The sequence below is a fragment of the Ricinus communis genome, chromosome 6 (assembly GCF_019578655.1).
Source record: "Ricinus communis isolate WT05 ecotype wild-type chromosome 6, ASM1957865v1, whole genome shotgun sequence".
In the NCBI taxonomy this organism is placed as follows: Eukaryota; Viridiplantae; Streptophyta; class Magnoliopsida; order Malpighiales; family Euphorbiaceae; genus Ricinus; species Ricinus communis.
In genome coordinates, this window is record NC_063261.1 from 20,035,442 (window position 1) to 20,048,572 (window position 13,131).

Consider the following 13,131-nt stretch of genomic DNA (forward strand, 5'->3'; position numbering starts at 1 on the left):
CCTTGAGACTTTTCTGTATGGTTTATATTTTAATGCATGATACAAGTCTTGAAGCTTGCTTGTTATGATTTGAAACAGATGATTGTTTAACTATTTTATTGTAGAGGTAGGCAGTTAGCAAGTTGGGAAAGAAGTAGGTAGTCAGCAAGTTGGGACAATCAAAAGGTTAAGTAGTTAACAAGTAACCTGTTGTGAAGTAGATGTTTTTTGTTCTTTTTTTTGTTTGAACAAATGAAAATCTCGTTACACGAATTGTATCCCAAGACAAAACAATTCAAACTATGGCAGAAATAAATAAAACATGAACAGTCTAAACCTTTTTTTTTAAAATAGTAGATATAGTTAGTATGTTAGAGTGTTAAGTTAGAGGAGAAAGAAGAATTCTTTCATAATAGGGAATAAATCACTATATTTTCAAGAAAGGAGCTTTTGAACTAGAGACTTTAATCTCCGATACTGAGTGTGTGACCACCAGACAAATTTTTAGGGATGTTTCTGTTATTTTCCTTTCTTTATAGGTACATGAGCTGATGTAAAGTCGGGCTTTTAAAGCCCGTTTCTACTTTCCAATGAAAACCTCATTTTGTTTATATACTTATTAGCGGTATGTGGTTACTAGAATTTAAGTTACAAATAGTAGTAGGCCCCGTTGTGAATTAAAGAAAAAGGAGATGGAGCTGCCATTGGTGATGGAAACCATCACCCATGTCAGCCCTTGAAATACAAACAGGACTTTCAAGATAGGAAGTAGAGAAGAAGAGAAAGTAGAGGTTTTGTTAGATTATTGATGGTTGGCAGAAAGACCATAATCTACTTCCAGAATTCAGAGTCAAGTATGCCCAAAGAAGAATTTAAAGAGTTCAACCAGTAGTAACCATAATCTAGCAATAACATTTTCTCCAGAAAATGATGGCTCTCAGAACCATTGGCTTTTACCCCCTTATTCTATCTTGTTAAGTCCTCACTTTTGGACCAATGTTTCCTGTTTCTTCCCAATACTTGCAACCACCAACTATCAGGAGCAACAACAAAAGAATATTTTCAGTTCAGTCGTAAAAACAACACTCAGTGTTTTCTTTTCTTCAAGAGAAAGAGAGATTCACTTCTGTCACCAAAAATTGTTAGGTAGGAAAGAACGAGTGTTCCATCAGCCATACATGTGCACAAACTCTCAGGATTCGTAAAATGCATATAATTGGCATATCCAAAATGAACTATCAGATTCACTTTTTCAGATTTTGGAAAAATGGAAATACAGAATTCACAGGTTACATAGGATGCTTGATCAATGATACTACCAAAAAGACTTCTACCCCGACATCATTCAGTTATGCTTTCCATCTTTCAGGGAATAGGACTCAAAACAAAGCTAAAAAGATTTCTTTTTTCTTTCATTTTGCAACCTTGCTTTTAGATTTCCATGTACATGAAAGAATTATGCCTTCTCACCATTGATGCAGTCTCTGAACTATCCCCCACCTCATTATATGTGCTATCCAAACCCTGAAGTGTTAGCTTAGTAGATCATAGCCGTTGACTGAAGTACATGTTCATGAAATATCTTGAAGGATTGAAGCCGCTTAAAATCACTGCAAAAGCAAGTTGCAAGAAAGAAAAGTTTGAGCAAGACATGAACCCAAAGCAAAAGCCAATTAGGAAATTGTTGCATGGGATACTTACAAATAGGAGAAAGGACAAGGACAACACCAATTGGATATAGGAAAAATGTTGTCCTCTCCAGAAAGGGAAGCACTGCGTTATAAGACATGATATCAATAAATTAAGTACTAAAAGTGATCAAGCAGCAATATGCAAAATCTCATCAGCCACCTCAAGTTTGGAAATACAACCAAGCATCTAATATGTTCACCAATGACCGGCTCAAGTTTACTTTTCTTTCCAAAGATCGCAAAAAAGATTAGTACAACTCACCTCATCAGAGAAGAGCAAAAATGCTGTTTAATCAACTTAAAAACAATGTTTCAAAAACATACTTGGTGACCAATCAGAAACAACAGGGAGTCGAGGATTAGAATTTCAGCCAAGATTATAACAAAGTTGGATCGTGCTTCGATTTTGTCTACTTTCCTTATCACAAAGAGTATGAATAAAACCATATGTTTAACTAACGTACAGATGAGAGGATAACAAAACATACCATAATAAAATCATAGTTGAATGAATTAAATATAGATCTTTTGTATGTAAATACAAAGTATGCACAAGCACAATATTTACACCAGAATAATGTATGCTCAGTTACTTGCATCAAATGTTAGCATCAAGTGTTAAACATTTAACCAAAGTAAACGGCTATGATTAACAAATATTTGATGCTATCTTACTGGTATTACTGACATAGTTTCTCTTTCAGAACATAAAAATTTCAGACCTCAACAATCTCCTTAAAGATCCTAATAAAGCAAACAGTTCAAGAAAGAAACAATCAAATATGAAGATAACTTAAAATGATGCATCTTTCATAGTCAATTTATTAAACATCCTACAATTTGAACCAAGACATTCCTCATCTACTTGAAAAATAAAATACAACTTACCATCATAACCTAAAAAGTTGAGATAATGATAGTATGAGGCTGCCACCATGAAAAGAAGATTCGATAGCAATATAGGTATGAAACCATGAGCTACCAAAAGAGGGGACAGAAAATAATGTATAACTGTAACAAAAACAAGGCACGGTCAATATTATGGTAAGAGAAACAATATTTGAAAAATTAAAGGGCAAACATGATTTAATTAGCAATTACCATAAAGCATTACAAACATTGGGAAGAAAGAATTGCAGTGCACATCAAATGCATAAAGCCTTCAACCAAAGACGAGGGAAACAAAAGTCAGCAGTCTACAAGAAAACCTCTTAACCACAAAAAAAAGACACTCACAGAGACGGTTATGGAAAGGATCTAGAATTAAAAGACAAGATAATAAGCATAACCATAGTGAAAATCAAAAGTTTCTAGAATTACCATTCAACCCGCTGCTCGACCACATGGCTGTTTGGAGCCTCCTCCCTAAGATATGCATTGGTCATGAACCTGTATGGAATTCGCAAATGAGAAAATCCAAAACTGCATTCTATATTTAGACATTTTAACTTATTTAGCACACTGACTACTTAAAAACATTTTTTCTTTGCCCAATCTAATGTTAGAATTTATCACACAATGTTTGGTTGAATTTTCAACTTCAATTTATTTCAAACGCTTTGATTCAAACCTCGTAGTTCACAAATGTCAAAAGGTGTTCAATTTCTATATCACAGTTTCATTTTTTACATTTGTCATTGTCATCACTCCATCTGCTTCCATGTACAGAAGCATAATGACTGCTTATTAAATATTGTTTTAAAAGCACTCAATACTCAATAAAAGACAAGATGTCATATTTCAAAACTGGGATCGGCATTATTCAACTAAAGTGCCATTTTTCTTAATGAGTACACCTAGCAATAAGATTGGATACATATATCCACTAATGCTGGCATCAAATTTTTCATAGTACTTGGATGATGGTTCTTACCAGCAACACGTGGCCAGAACTACTCCCGTAATTAAAAAATGGAAAAGCAATACTGAAATAACTACAAAAACAGCATGTCCAGTGCTATGGTCATACCTGCAATAAAAGAAGAGATCAAGATAAGATTTAATCTGCACTGAAAACTTTAAATACAGAAAAAGAACAGGCTAAGCAAAAAATAGAAGTTCCCCATTTGTATCAAAATCATTGGCTATGACATTTCTTAAACGAGAAATTAGTCAATGGAACCCCAACAAATGAGTTTCAGAAAATATTTCTCATGGGATTCTAAATGAAAGTTCGAAGTATAAAAGGGACTTACGCGGCACAATAAGCCAAAGTGGCGACTGCCAAAAGGAGACTGCAGATTACGACAAAAGCTGGGTCGTCACGTGCCCATTGATTCTTGGTTTCTGACACCCGAAAAAGAAGACCGCAATTTTTCAAAATTCATCCCTTTTCTAATGGCAAGAATCTCTCATTTTTACACCCACAATATAGAATAGATGTAACCAAGAAATGTTTTACATACAATCGAGTCAATAATTGCATGAGCTAGCAAAGTACACGAGCATGTTATCCTTCCCTATACATGCTTTAGATGAGCAAGCAATTCCTGCTAATATTAAAACTAAGGCAACACATTTGTGAAATATATCAAACATAACATAATACTATAAGAAACATCATACTGCAAATGATATTTATGACCCCCAAAAGGACGGTTTGAAATCTTCAGCAAAGTTGCATATATGACTTGTAATTTGGAAACTTACACCACTTACAGGAATTCTAGAATAATATTCCACTAATTTGGAAAACCACGTATAGATTAGATAATAATTGAGGTGCATTTACTTCATGTAATCGACTTTGTTTAATGGCACATGTAGTTCTCTAAGAGAAAAGATAATCATAGTGATTTGGAGTAACTCAACTTATCACATACTTGACAATAGATACTATTGTTCTGCTAGTAATATATTTAAGGACTATAAAAGCGACCTTTTATTTTGATCCTACTTTTAGCAAGTGGTTGTAATATTTCAAAAGACAATAATCAATCACATCACCAACTAAGGTCACTGTTTCTTGGAGTTACTTCATTCTTTCTTATATGCTAATGAACCTTTAAATGAATGCTTATATTAAAATCAATTTTCCATCTATTTCAACAATAATAATAAATCTTCCCATTTTCCGCTGAACTTCACATCATCATGAATAACTCTTCTCAGACTAACTGTATTCAGGATATTGGATACAAAATCTAAACACTTGAAGGATATTCTTGACTTCTATTGCTGAAGAATGAGACGACCTTAAGTACGCTAAGTGACCCTTGCACAATGGTTAAACTAAAAATTCGATTTGGGGATCCTCCAAAAGACATGAAGGATATACTTGCAAGACAAAATAGCATGTGTATCAGCAAAGGAACCAACAAAATATCACTGGAAAGATCACCATGTATCGAAATGAAGCATACTTTACATGCTTGATGCACCAACAATATAGTAGAAAATAGCCAATTAAAGCAAAAATGAACTGATAAGTAGACTTACGTTTGTGATATTTAGTGTGCTGATAGCTGCGTCCACATGCAAAAATGACAAGGTAAATCAGAAAACAAGGAAATGAATGCAAATGCACAAATGAAAATAAGAACTGCATTAAGAACTTACACGACTTTTGGAGAGGTGCAAAGATGAAGCATTTGCCAGAAAGTATATTCAATATCCATTTGTTGCCACTAATCAAATTCAATTACAAGAAAGAAAAACATATAATTAGAATTTAAGATTACATGAAAGCAAGTAGCTCTAATTGCACAATTTGATCAGGTTTCAAATTGAATAATAATAAAGTTGGATCAGATCTTGAAAGAGCAAAAACCTTAACGATTCGCCGAAGGTACTGAGGGAACATCGGACTGGGCCGAGATGTAGAGGCCGATGATGTACGGATTTTTGACGAAGTAGGCAACATCTCTCTTCCTCTTCTTCTTCTTCTTCTTCTTCTTCGATTTCAAGCAAAGCTATGTGCTTGATGGAAGATCTGAAAGGCAACCTTTTCTTTCTTTCTTTTTTTTTTTTTTTTTTCCTTTTTTTTGGTTTTCCGAAGGAAAGTCGAAACGACGACGACTTTACCGTAAAAGATTTTAGTACATATATATTAAGCCTACCAGGCTCCTCTCTGATGGGGAAATATTGGGCAGAGCTTTTATTGGGAAAAGGTTCATTTTGGCTTCCTAATGTTTAACTCGTGTAACAAATAAGCCCCTAAACTAAGAGACTTAGACAATTAACTGTGAGATTTATGTTTTCCTATAATATTAGCCCCTTAGGTAACAGAAACATTATAACAAAAGTTTGCTCTAATTGTTTAAGCTGAGTTGACATATTTGTTGGTACTTTAACGATTAGAAGTAACCTATCTATCTATATTCTCTATTCTTCAATGCTTCTATACTGGAAAATCTAGAAATTTTATTTGGGCTTTCGAAAGAGGGAGAAAGACAATTGAAATTGTAAGTCCCCTAACACCATAATCAACTCACCATACTCTTTTCTTAATGCCTTTATCCTCAATTTCAATAGCAACATCAGTGAGAATAAGTAACATCGAAATTAACTATGAAGGTCCTCCAAAGCATTGCAGATGTTAGCGTGATAGGAATCTAGGCGCAGATTTACTATTATGTTAGTCCACTAAAAAAATGTTTATTCATAAAAATTAAGAAAATAAATTTGAATATTTTCGTTATAATAATCCTATTTATAGAATTAACGACTCTATCACAAAAATTCTTTCTTCGTGCTCTAATTATGTATGAATTTTTTTTATAAGAGATGTATTAATCCAGACTGATGACATATATAATTATAAAGAGATCGCATATACTCAAATGGTCGATCCGTCGATCCTTTTATAGAGATCCGTCGATCCTTTTATAGAGAGATCGCTAAATGAAGAAAATAATTTTTTTTATTTTAATCAAAATGAAATTTATAAAAATGTCAATAATCATAATCAAGAAACTATTTTTAAATTTCGCTTAATTTTCTTTTTAGAAGCAAGGTCAATTTTACTTTTTAAAAAAAAAAAAAAAACTTGTTTTGATTAAATCTATTTAAAAAATTAAATTTTATAAAAGCATTCTCAAACAGTTCTTTGCGGGGCGGTTAAGGCTTACAAGAGACTGAAAACACAAAAAGAATATTGTACTACCACAGTACCCAACCGTCCCACCATAGTATGCCAGAACCAGTAACCAGAATTACTTCGGAAATTGTTGGACGGCTCTCAGTTCTATACACAGAACAGCTCCTTTTCTTTTTTCATAACTAATCAAAATCTAACTTTTTCATGACTAATCAAAATCTAATCTATCTCATATTAGCCTTCATATAATTCTTCACTTCAGTTTTGATCATCTCTTGGATCGTCGCTATCAATTTCGGGGCAAGCAAAGCATTTTTCTCAGTATGTTCCTCTATCGAAAAAGTTAATTCTTTAGCACCGGCTGATAACTCTATGCACCCTTTTCCAGGAAATGATAACGTGAGCTCGGTCGATGGTCCATCATCGTCATCGTCATGGTATGCTGCTGATTGGACCCGATCGTGAGTGGTCCCTAGTTGTTGTAAAGACGATGACGTCACTGGCAACTCTGTATCGCTGACGTCAGATCCGGAAGATAAAGAAGAGCTGGAACGAAACGACAGCGCTTTCTTATCGCGTTCCTTCTCCTGCAATCTATCACCATCATCGTTATTGAATGCGGCACCGTATTTTCTCTTTAAAGTAGAGTTCCAATGATTCTTAATGGCATTATCAGTACGGCCATTGAGTAAACGCGCGATAGCAGCCCATTTATTACCAAATCTTGAATGAGCATCAACAATTATCTCATCTTCTTCAGGTGCAAAAGGTCTATGTTCTACTTCCGGCGAAAGTTGGTTGCACCACCGCAGACGGCACGACTTCCCCGACCTTCCCGGTATTGATTTCGATATCAACGTCCAGTTTCTTGCTCCATGCCGTTGCACTAGTTTCTTCAATAGTAAATCTTCCTCTGGACTCCACGGTCCCTTGACCCGATCGAAAGCCGATTCCGAATCCATTATCGCGAGTGAGGCTGTGAAGGTACGAAGGAGGTTGGGAGAGAGATTTAAAAAGAACGTTTCAATTTGTAAGGACGCAGAGAGTTTATATAGGGGAAGGGTTAGGGTAACTGATTAAAGCCGGTTACTTGAGGGTGAGGGTCACCGGTATTTTTAAGTTACCGGTTGGAGATTTTATACAGTTGCATAACCGCCACGTATCTTTTAATGAACTAAAATCTCGGGATATTTTGAAAGTTTTGCTCGTTGAAGTTTTTTATTTTTTGTTCCTAAACGGCCTGTTGATTCACGGTTATGGAAGTTACTGGAAAGGAAAGGGATTTAATAGAGGAGAAGAAACAGGGAATATCACGAGAAAATGAGAAGATATTGGCGGTTAAGAGGATAAGTTCTAAGTGTTTGACTAAGAGACAGGCTGGACAGCATTACGTGAGAGGTTTTGAAATTCCTTTGCTCCTGTATTGGGAAATACTTGCGGTGAGCAAAATTCCAAAACAGATTGGCAATTCGGTTTTATTCGGTTCGTACTTTTTACATATTCAGTTTATTCGTTTTAATTTAATTTTATTTAGTTTCAAATTTTTTAATAATTGAACTGCTAATGAGTATATATTTCAACTTATCTAACCATGCCTTATTTATAACTATAAAAGGAATTTAATCAAATCAGTTAAATTTACTATTAAAGGACTCTAATAATTAAATTAGTTAAGACTTTATATAGTGAATTTCTTTTTTCTCTATTTAAATACTTTTAAATTTTATTTTATTTATTGATTTTGATATCTTTAATTTATTTTTAATTTAATTCGGTTCATATATTTATAAAAATGTTAGCCTGTTGGATATTGATTCTAATAATAAATAACTTATTTATTAATACATATCTCAGTTTATACATTATCCTAACCAGTGAATAGAGTATAACGATTAATATTTCATAATTAATTAATTAATATTTAAACGTAACATAAGAAGCTAAAACATTGCTGGTTTTTGTATTTGTTATTTGAGGCGTCAGGAAGTGATGGTGGTGTGGACAAAAACGACGACGGACTATAGTTAGGAGAGAATGACGATGATTATTATTGACAACTGACAAGATGGCAGTGTCCAGGCTGTGACGACCTGCCACATCAATGACATGTTAGCGGCCAACTTTTGTATACCGCCAAACGACACGAGGCGGTCACCGACTCAAAATCTGGAAAAGTTGTTTTGTTTGTGGTGGTATTATATATATATGTAGAGAGAGACACGCGAATTCTTTCGTGGGTACATTGTATGATAAAACGACACATCCAGTATTAGGTGGTAAAAGGCACCGTGTGAAGTGTAGGTGGTGGTTTTGTTTATTTTACTGGTTTCTGGTTTGGGGTTGGGAAGTTGTCTTTCTTTTTCTTTTTCTTTTTCTTTTTTTTGTGTGAGCACAAGGATCAGTTGGTACCAAATACCAAACAATTGTGTTGTCTTTGGTGGCACTTTTCCATACTATACGGACGGGTCTAAACGTGTGATCCTGTAATCAAACTTTTAACAAATTCCAACCGCAAAACAACGCGGTTGAGTTCAGAACACCGTTATTGAATTACAATTGTAACTTTAGAAAATTATTATCTGAACTGAACTGTATATATATATTTTATTAGTAGAGTGATAAAATATATATATATTTTTATATTTTATAATTAATTTTTAATATATTTTAAATTTTTTATAACTAATAAATATATGGTAATTATATATTAATTTAGATATGCACTAAATTTAAATAAAAATTTTAATAATTTTTATAATTTTTTGAAATATATGACACTTGTTCTTTTATTGCAAGTGAATCAATATTGATTGAATTAGTAAACTTATATATAATTTTTATAATCTTATCAGAATATTACTGATTTTATACTAAACAGATAATATGTATATATGACTGTTTATATATTAAAATTAAATAATTAATATATTTTATAATAAATAATGTCAATTATCTATGAATTTGATAAGATATATATAAAAAATAATTCAAAAATTTTCACATTTCTTTCTTGTTATGCAAATTAACAATATTATAGAAATATAATTAATTTGTGTAAATCGCGACACTCTTTTCTAAAAAAAAAACACTTGTTTATTTTAAAACAATATATATTTTTGTTAAGAAGAAACATATTCATTCGCCAATTGGATGATTTTTTTGTTACTCACAATGATGGAAATGAATTTCGAATTTTAGTTTTGTTACCCTCGCCAACAATTACTTCAGATATTAACCAAAAAGCTCTAAAAGAAAAAAAAGGATAAAATTAGTTTAAGTGATACTAATTAAATATGTTTTATTTTGATATTTGGAGTTTAATTCTTGAGATAAAAAATAAAAAAATTAATATATAAAAAATCCACATAAAAATAAATCAATCAAATTGCCATGAAGTTACCATCTCATTTAAAAGAAAATAAAAATGGCACATGAATAACATAGTCAGATTTCACAAGTACAAAATTATTTTAATACTATTATCTCATACATTCTTCTTGCTTGAAGAAAAGATATTCCAACGATACCTAAATTCTAAATTTTATATATATTTTTCGCTAGAATGAATAATAAATAAATCAATCAATTTTAGTCGTGTTTTTTTTTTCTTCTTAAATATAAATAATAAATTAAGTAGAATATGTGTAGGGTTTTTTGCTGCTTGTGAAACAATGATGAAGCTTCCTAGCAACTACATACACTGCAGAGATATAATAGGGAATAATCGAGGATGTTTTTTATAATCCAAAGTTTTGTTTTTATAAACATTTTAATTGGTGAAAATGATAAATGTTGTTTTTCCAATGCATTGCACTGCACATCTTGTTCCTTTCACATAACACAAATTGCATACTAAATAATAATAATAATACATAATGCATGCGACCAATAGCGAGTTGCAATTTTAACGTTAGATGCAAAGTGCTACCCAATTCAAAACTTGCAGAACCAAGTGCCCTAAAATGGAGACAAACACATACCGCAACCAACCAAAGGATATCTTTTAAATTAAATATCAAAATAATAATAATAATTAAACATGCTGTAGTGCTGTTAGGTTAGGTCTTCATGATTTATTTTATTTTATTTTACTAAAGCTCAATAAATTAAGGATTACATAACAATCATGTAGACATTTTTTTTTTTTTTTTATATTCGGTAATTCAAATTCAATGGTTAAAATTTCATTATTCAATAAATAATTATCCACCGTATAAAATTTAAAATTAATTTTTTAGATAAAATCTTAATTTCTTAATTAATATTTAATAGTACCCATTAATATTAACAAGTGCATTGGATTATGGGTTTTATGAGTTTGGTGAATCATATAAAATGTAAACTTGCACGTGGTGGTGAGGAAAGATCAAAGATGTTTCTTTTTGTAGAGTTTAATAAATGTTAACTTAACAAAAACACTGACTAGATCTTGCTTTTCCAAGGCATTTGCACATGTTGTTTATCCTGATTTGATTCCATTTTAGCATTCTAAAGGAATTAATATTATATTTCCAATAAATAAAAAGCTTTTCCGACAAGATTTTTGTTTAGCAAGAAGAATGTGATGGAAATCTCAAAAACCTGACTTTCCTGTTTTTGTTATGTTATAAGAGTAAAGAATGTTGATACAAGGAAGAGGGATAATATAATTATATTGAAGAATAATAAAAAACATGCCACGTCATTTTTAATCTCAATTTATTGAAAATGAGATGTTAATTATTATTAGGTTTATTATGTGTTCTTCCCTTTTTCTTTTAAATTTTAATTATTTTAATTTTTATCATAAATAATTTGGTAGATTTTAAAATTAACATTACATTAAATACTGATGAGTTAATTATTTTACATATAGAAATAAATAGACAATAAATAATAATGATTGGATTAAGGGTGTCATTATAGCAACTTTTTGGAGGAAAAACTCATTTGCATTTCATCTTTTATTATTAAAATAAAAAATAACATAACAAAAAAAAATAATAGAAAAGTAAGCAGATACTTGCCTCATTGAATGTCGTGTCAGCCATTATGGCTAGACGGATGTTTCGCCGTGGGTGTCAAAGATATCAAGCGTTAGTCAGGGATGCCTCGATAAAAAAGGTAGAATCGAGGATGTTCCGGTGGTCTGCAAGTTTTCTGATGTATTTCCAGAAGAGCTACGAGGATTATCGTCTGATAGAGATATAGAGTTCTGCATCAATGTGGTACCACGTACAACTCCTATTTCTATGCCACCCTATCGAATGGCACCAACAGGGTTAAAGAAGTTAAATGAGCAGTTGCAGTATCTCCTGGATAAGGGTTCTATCAGACCTAGTAGGTTCCTGTGGGACACTCTTGTTCTGTTCATGAAGAAGAATGACAGTACCTTGCGCCTCTATATTAACTATCGGCAGCTGAATAAAGCGACGATTCGTAATTAAGTATCTGCTTTCCTGCATTGGTGATCTATTCGATCAGCTTCAAGGAGCCGCATGCTTTTTCAAGATTGATTTGCGGTCGGGACATCACCAGTTGAGAATTAGTAAGGAAGACATTCTGAAAATAACAACATTCAGGACACGTTATGTCACGACCTATTATGTGGGCCCGTGACCGGCATTAGGGAATGGGTAGGCTTAAGGCCATCAAAACCCGTAGTAAGTCTTACCGAATCATAAATCCAGATAAACAGTAACAAATATAATCAAACATGAATGACATTCATAAATAGTTCTATCGGGTCTTTATAGCTTCACACGTCCAACGTGGACCAGAATGATTATAACAATTTTAAAATTTTCTACTGCGGGTAATCTAGAGTAAATATTAAACAAGTATAATAGTACAAAGAGATTACAAAGTCCGAAGAGGAAGAAGTCGGACTGTCAACAATGTAGACGGCGAAGGTCTTTAACTATCACCTGAAAAAAATTATAAGCGGGGTATGGGGCTCTGGAGTGAGTTAAAATCAAATAATCTTGTGTCTATTGCATTCCTCTCAAAAGAATATTAATAACTTGAATCAGTATAACAAACCATGAACATAAATAAGAATCTTAATATATTCATACCGTAATTTAAGAAAAATAAAATAAGAATAATAAAATATATTTACTTTCACGGGAGGAGTGGCTCAGTAAAACCCTAACCCCAATTTCTAGTAGCATTTCGGCTCTCTTGATTCAATAGGTCTAGCGCCCAGAGAGCAAGCTCGATCAGGGTCCTTACCTCCAGCCTGAACACTTGATTTCCAATTAAGCCAGCGCTCAGAGAGCATTGCTCAATCAGGGACCTTACCTCTGACAATAAACTGTACTCAGCCCAGAGAGCAATGCTCGATCAGGGCAAAACTCAATATAGTCTATTACATGTCCATAATCATCACCGATGCACACTCGGTCCTGATGTAACCCATCAGGTGGCATGTTCTACCTGATC

The 13,131-nt window shown here is 32.7% G+C and overlaps 2 protein-coding genes across 2 annotated transcripts; both read right to left on the minus strand.

Annotated features, from left to right (window-relative positions):
* Positions 1 to 1,177: 1,177 nt before the first annotated feature.
* LOC8288115 (protein unc-50 homolog) lies at positions 1,178 to 6,539 on the minus strand. Its single transcript, XM_015718935.3, has 10 exons — positions 5,440 to 6,539; positions 5,229 to 5,296; positions 5,109 to 5,134; positions 3,866 to 3,956; positions 3,544 to 3,639; positions 2,991 to 3,059; positions 2,772 to 2,830; positions 2,559 to 2,681; positions 1,681 to 1,752; positions 1,178 to 1,589 (listed from the first exon to the last, which is right to left on the minus strand). The coding sequence occupies exons 1-10, from the start codon at positions 5,530 to 5,532 to the stop codon at positions 1,525 to 1,527; spliced, it is 762 nt and encodes a 253-aa protein (XP_015574421.1). The 5' UTR covers positions 5,533 to 6,539; the 3' UTR covers positions 1,178 to 1,524.
* A 134-nt stretch (positions 6,540 to 6,673) lies between these two features.
* LOC8288116 (transcription factor MYB77) lies at positions 6,674 to 7,794 on the minus strand. Its single transcript, XM_002518631.4, has one exon. The coding sequence runs from the start codon at positions 7,668 to 7,670 to the stop codon at positions 6,933 to 6,935; it is 738 nt and encodes a 245-aa protein (XP_002518677.1). The 5' UTR covers positions 7,671 to 7,794; the 3' UTR covers positions 6,674 to 6,932.
* Between the last annotated feature and the right edge of the window lie 5,337 nt (positions 7,795 to 13,131).

Bases quoted from the DNA above. Each gene is read 5' to 3' on its own strand.
- LOC8288116 (XM_002518631.4), bottom strand. From the start codon at position 7,670: ATGGATTCGGAATCGGCTTTCGATCGGGTCAAGGGACCGTGGAGTCCA.
- LOC8288115 (XM_015718935.3), bottom strand. From the start codon at position 5,532: ATGTTGCCTACTTCGTCAAAAATCCGTACATCATCGGCCTCTACATCT. The intron at 3,640-3,865 runs GTAAGTCCCTTT...CTTTTATTGCAG, and splicing joins ACTTTGGCTTATTGTGCCGC to GTATGACCATAGCACTGGAC. The intron at 2,682-2,771 runs GTAATTGCTAAT...TTTTTGTTACAG, and splicing joins AATGTTTGTAATGCTTTATG to TTATACATTATTTTCTGTCC.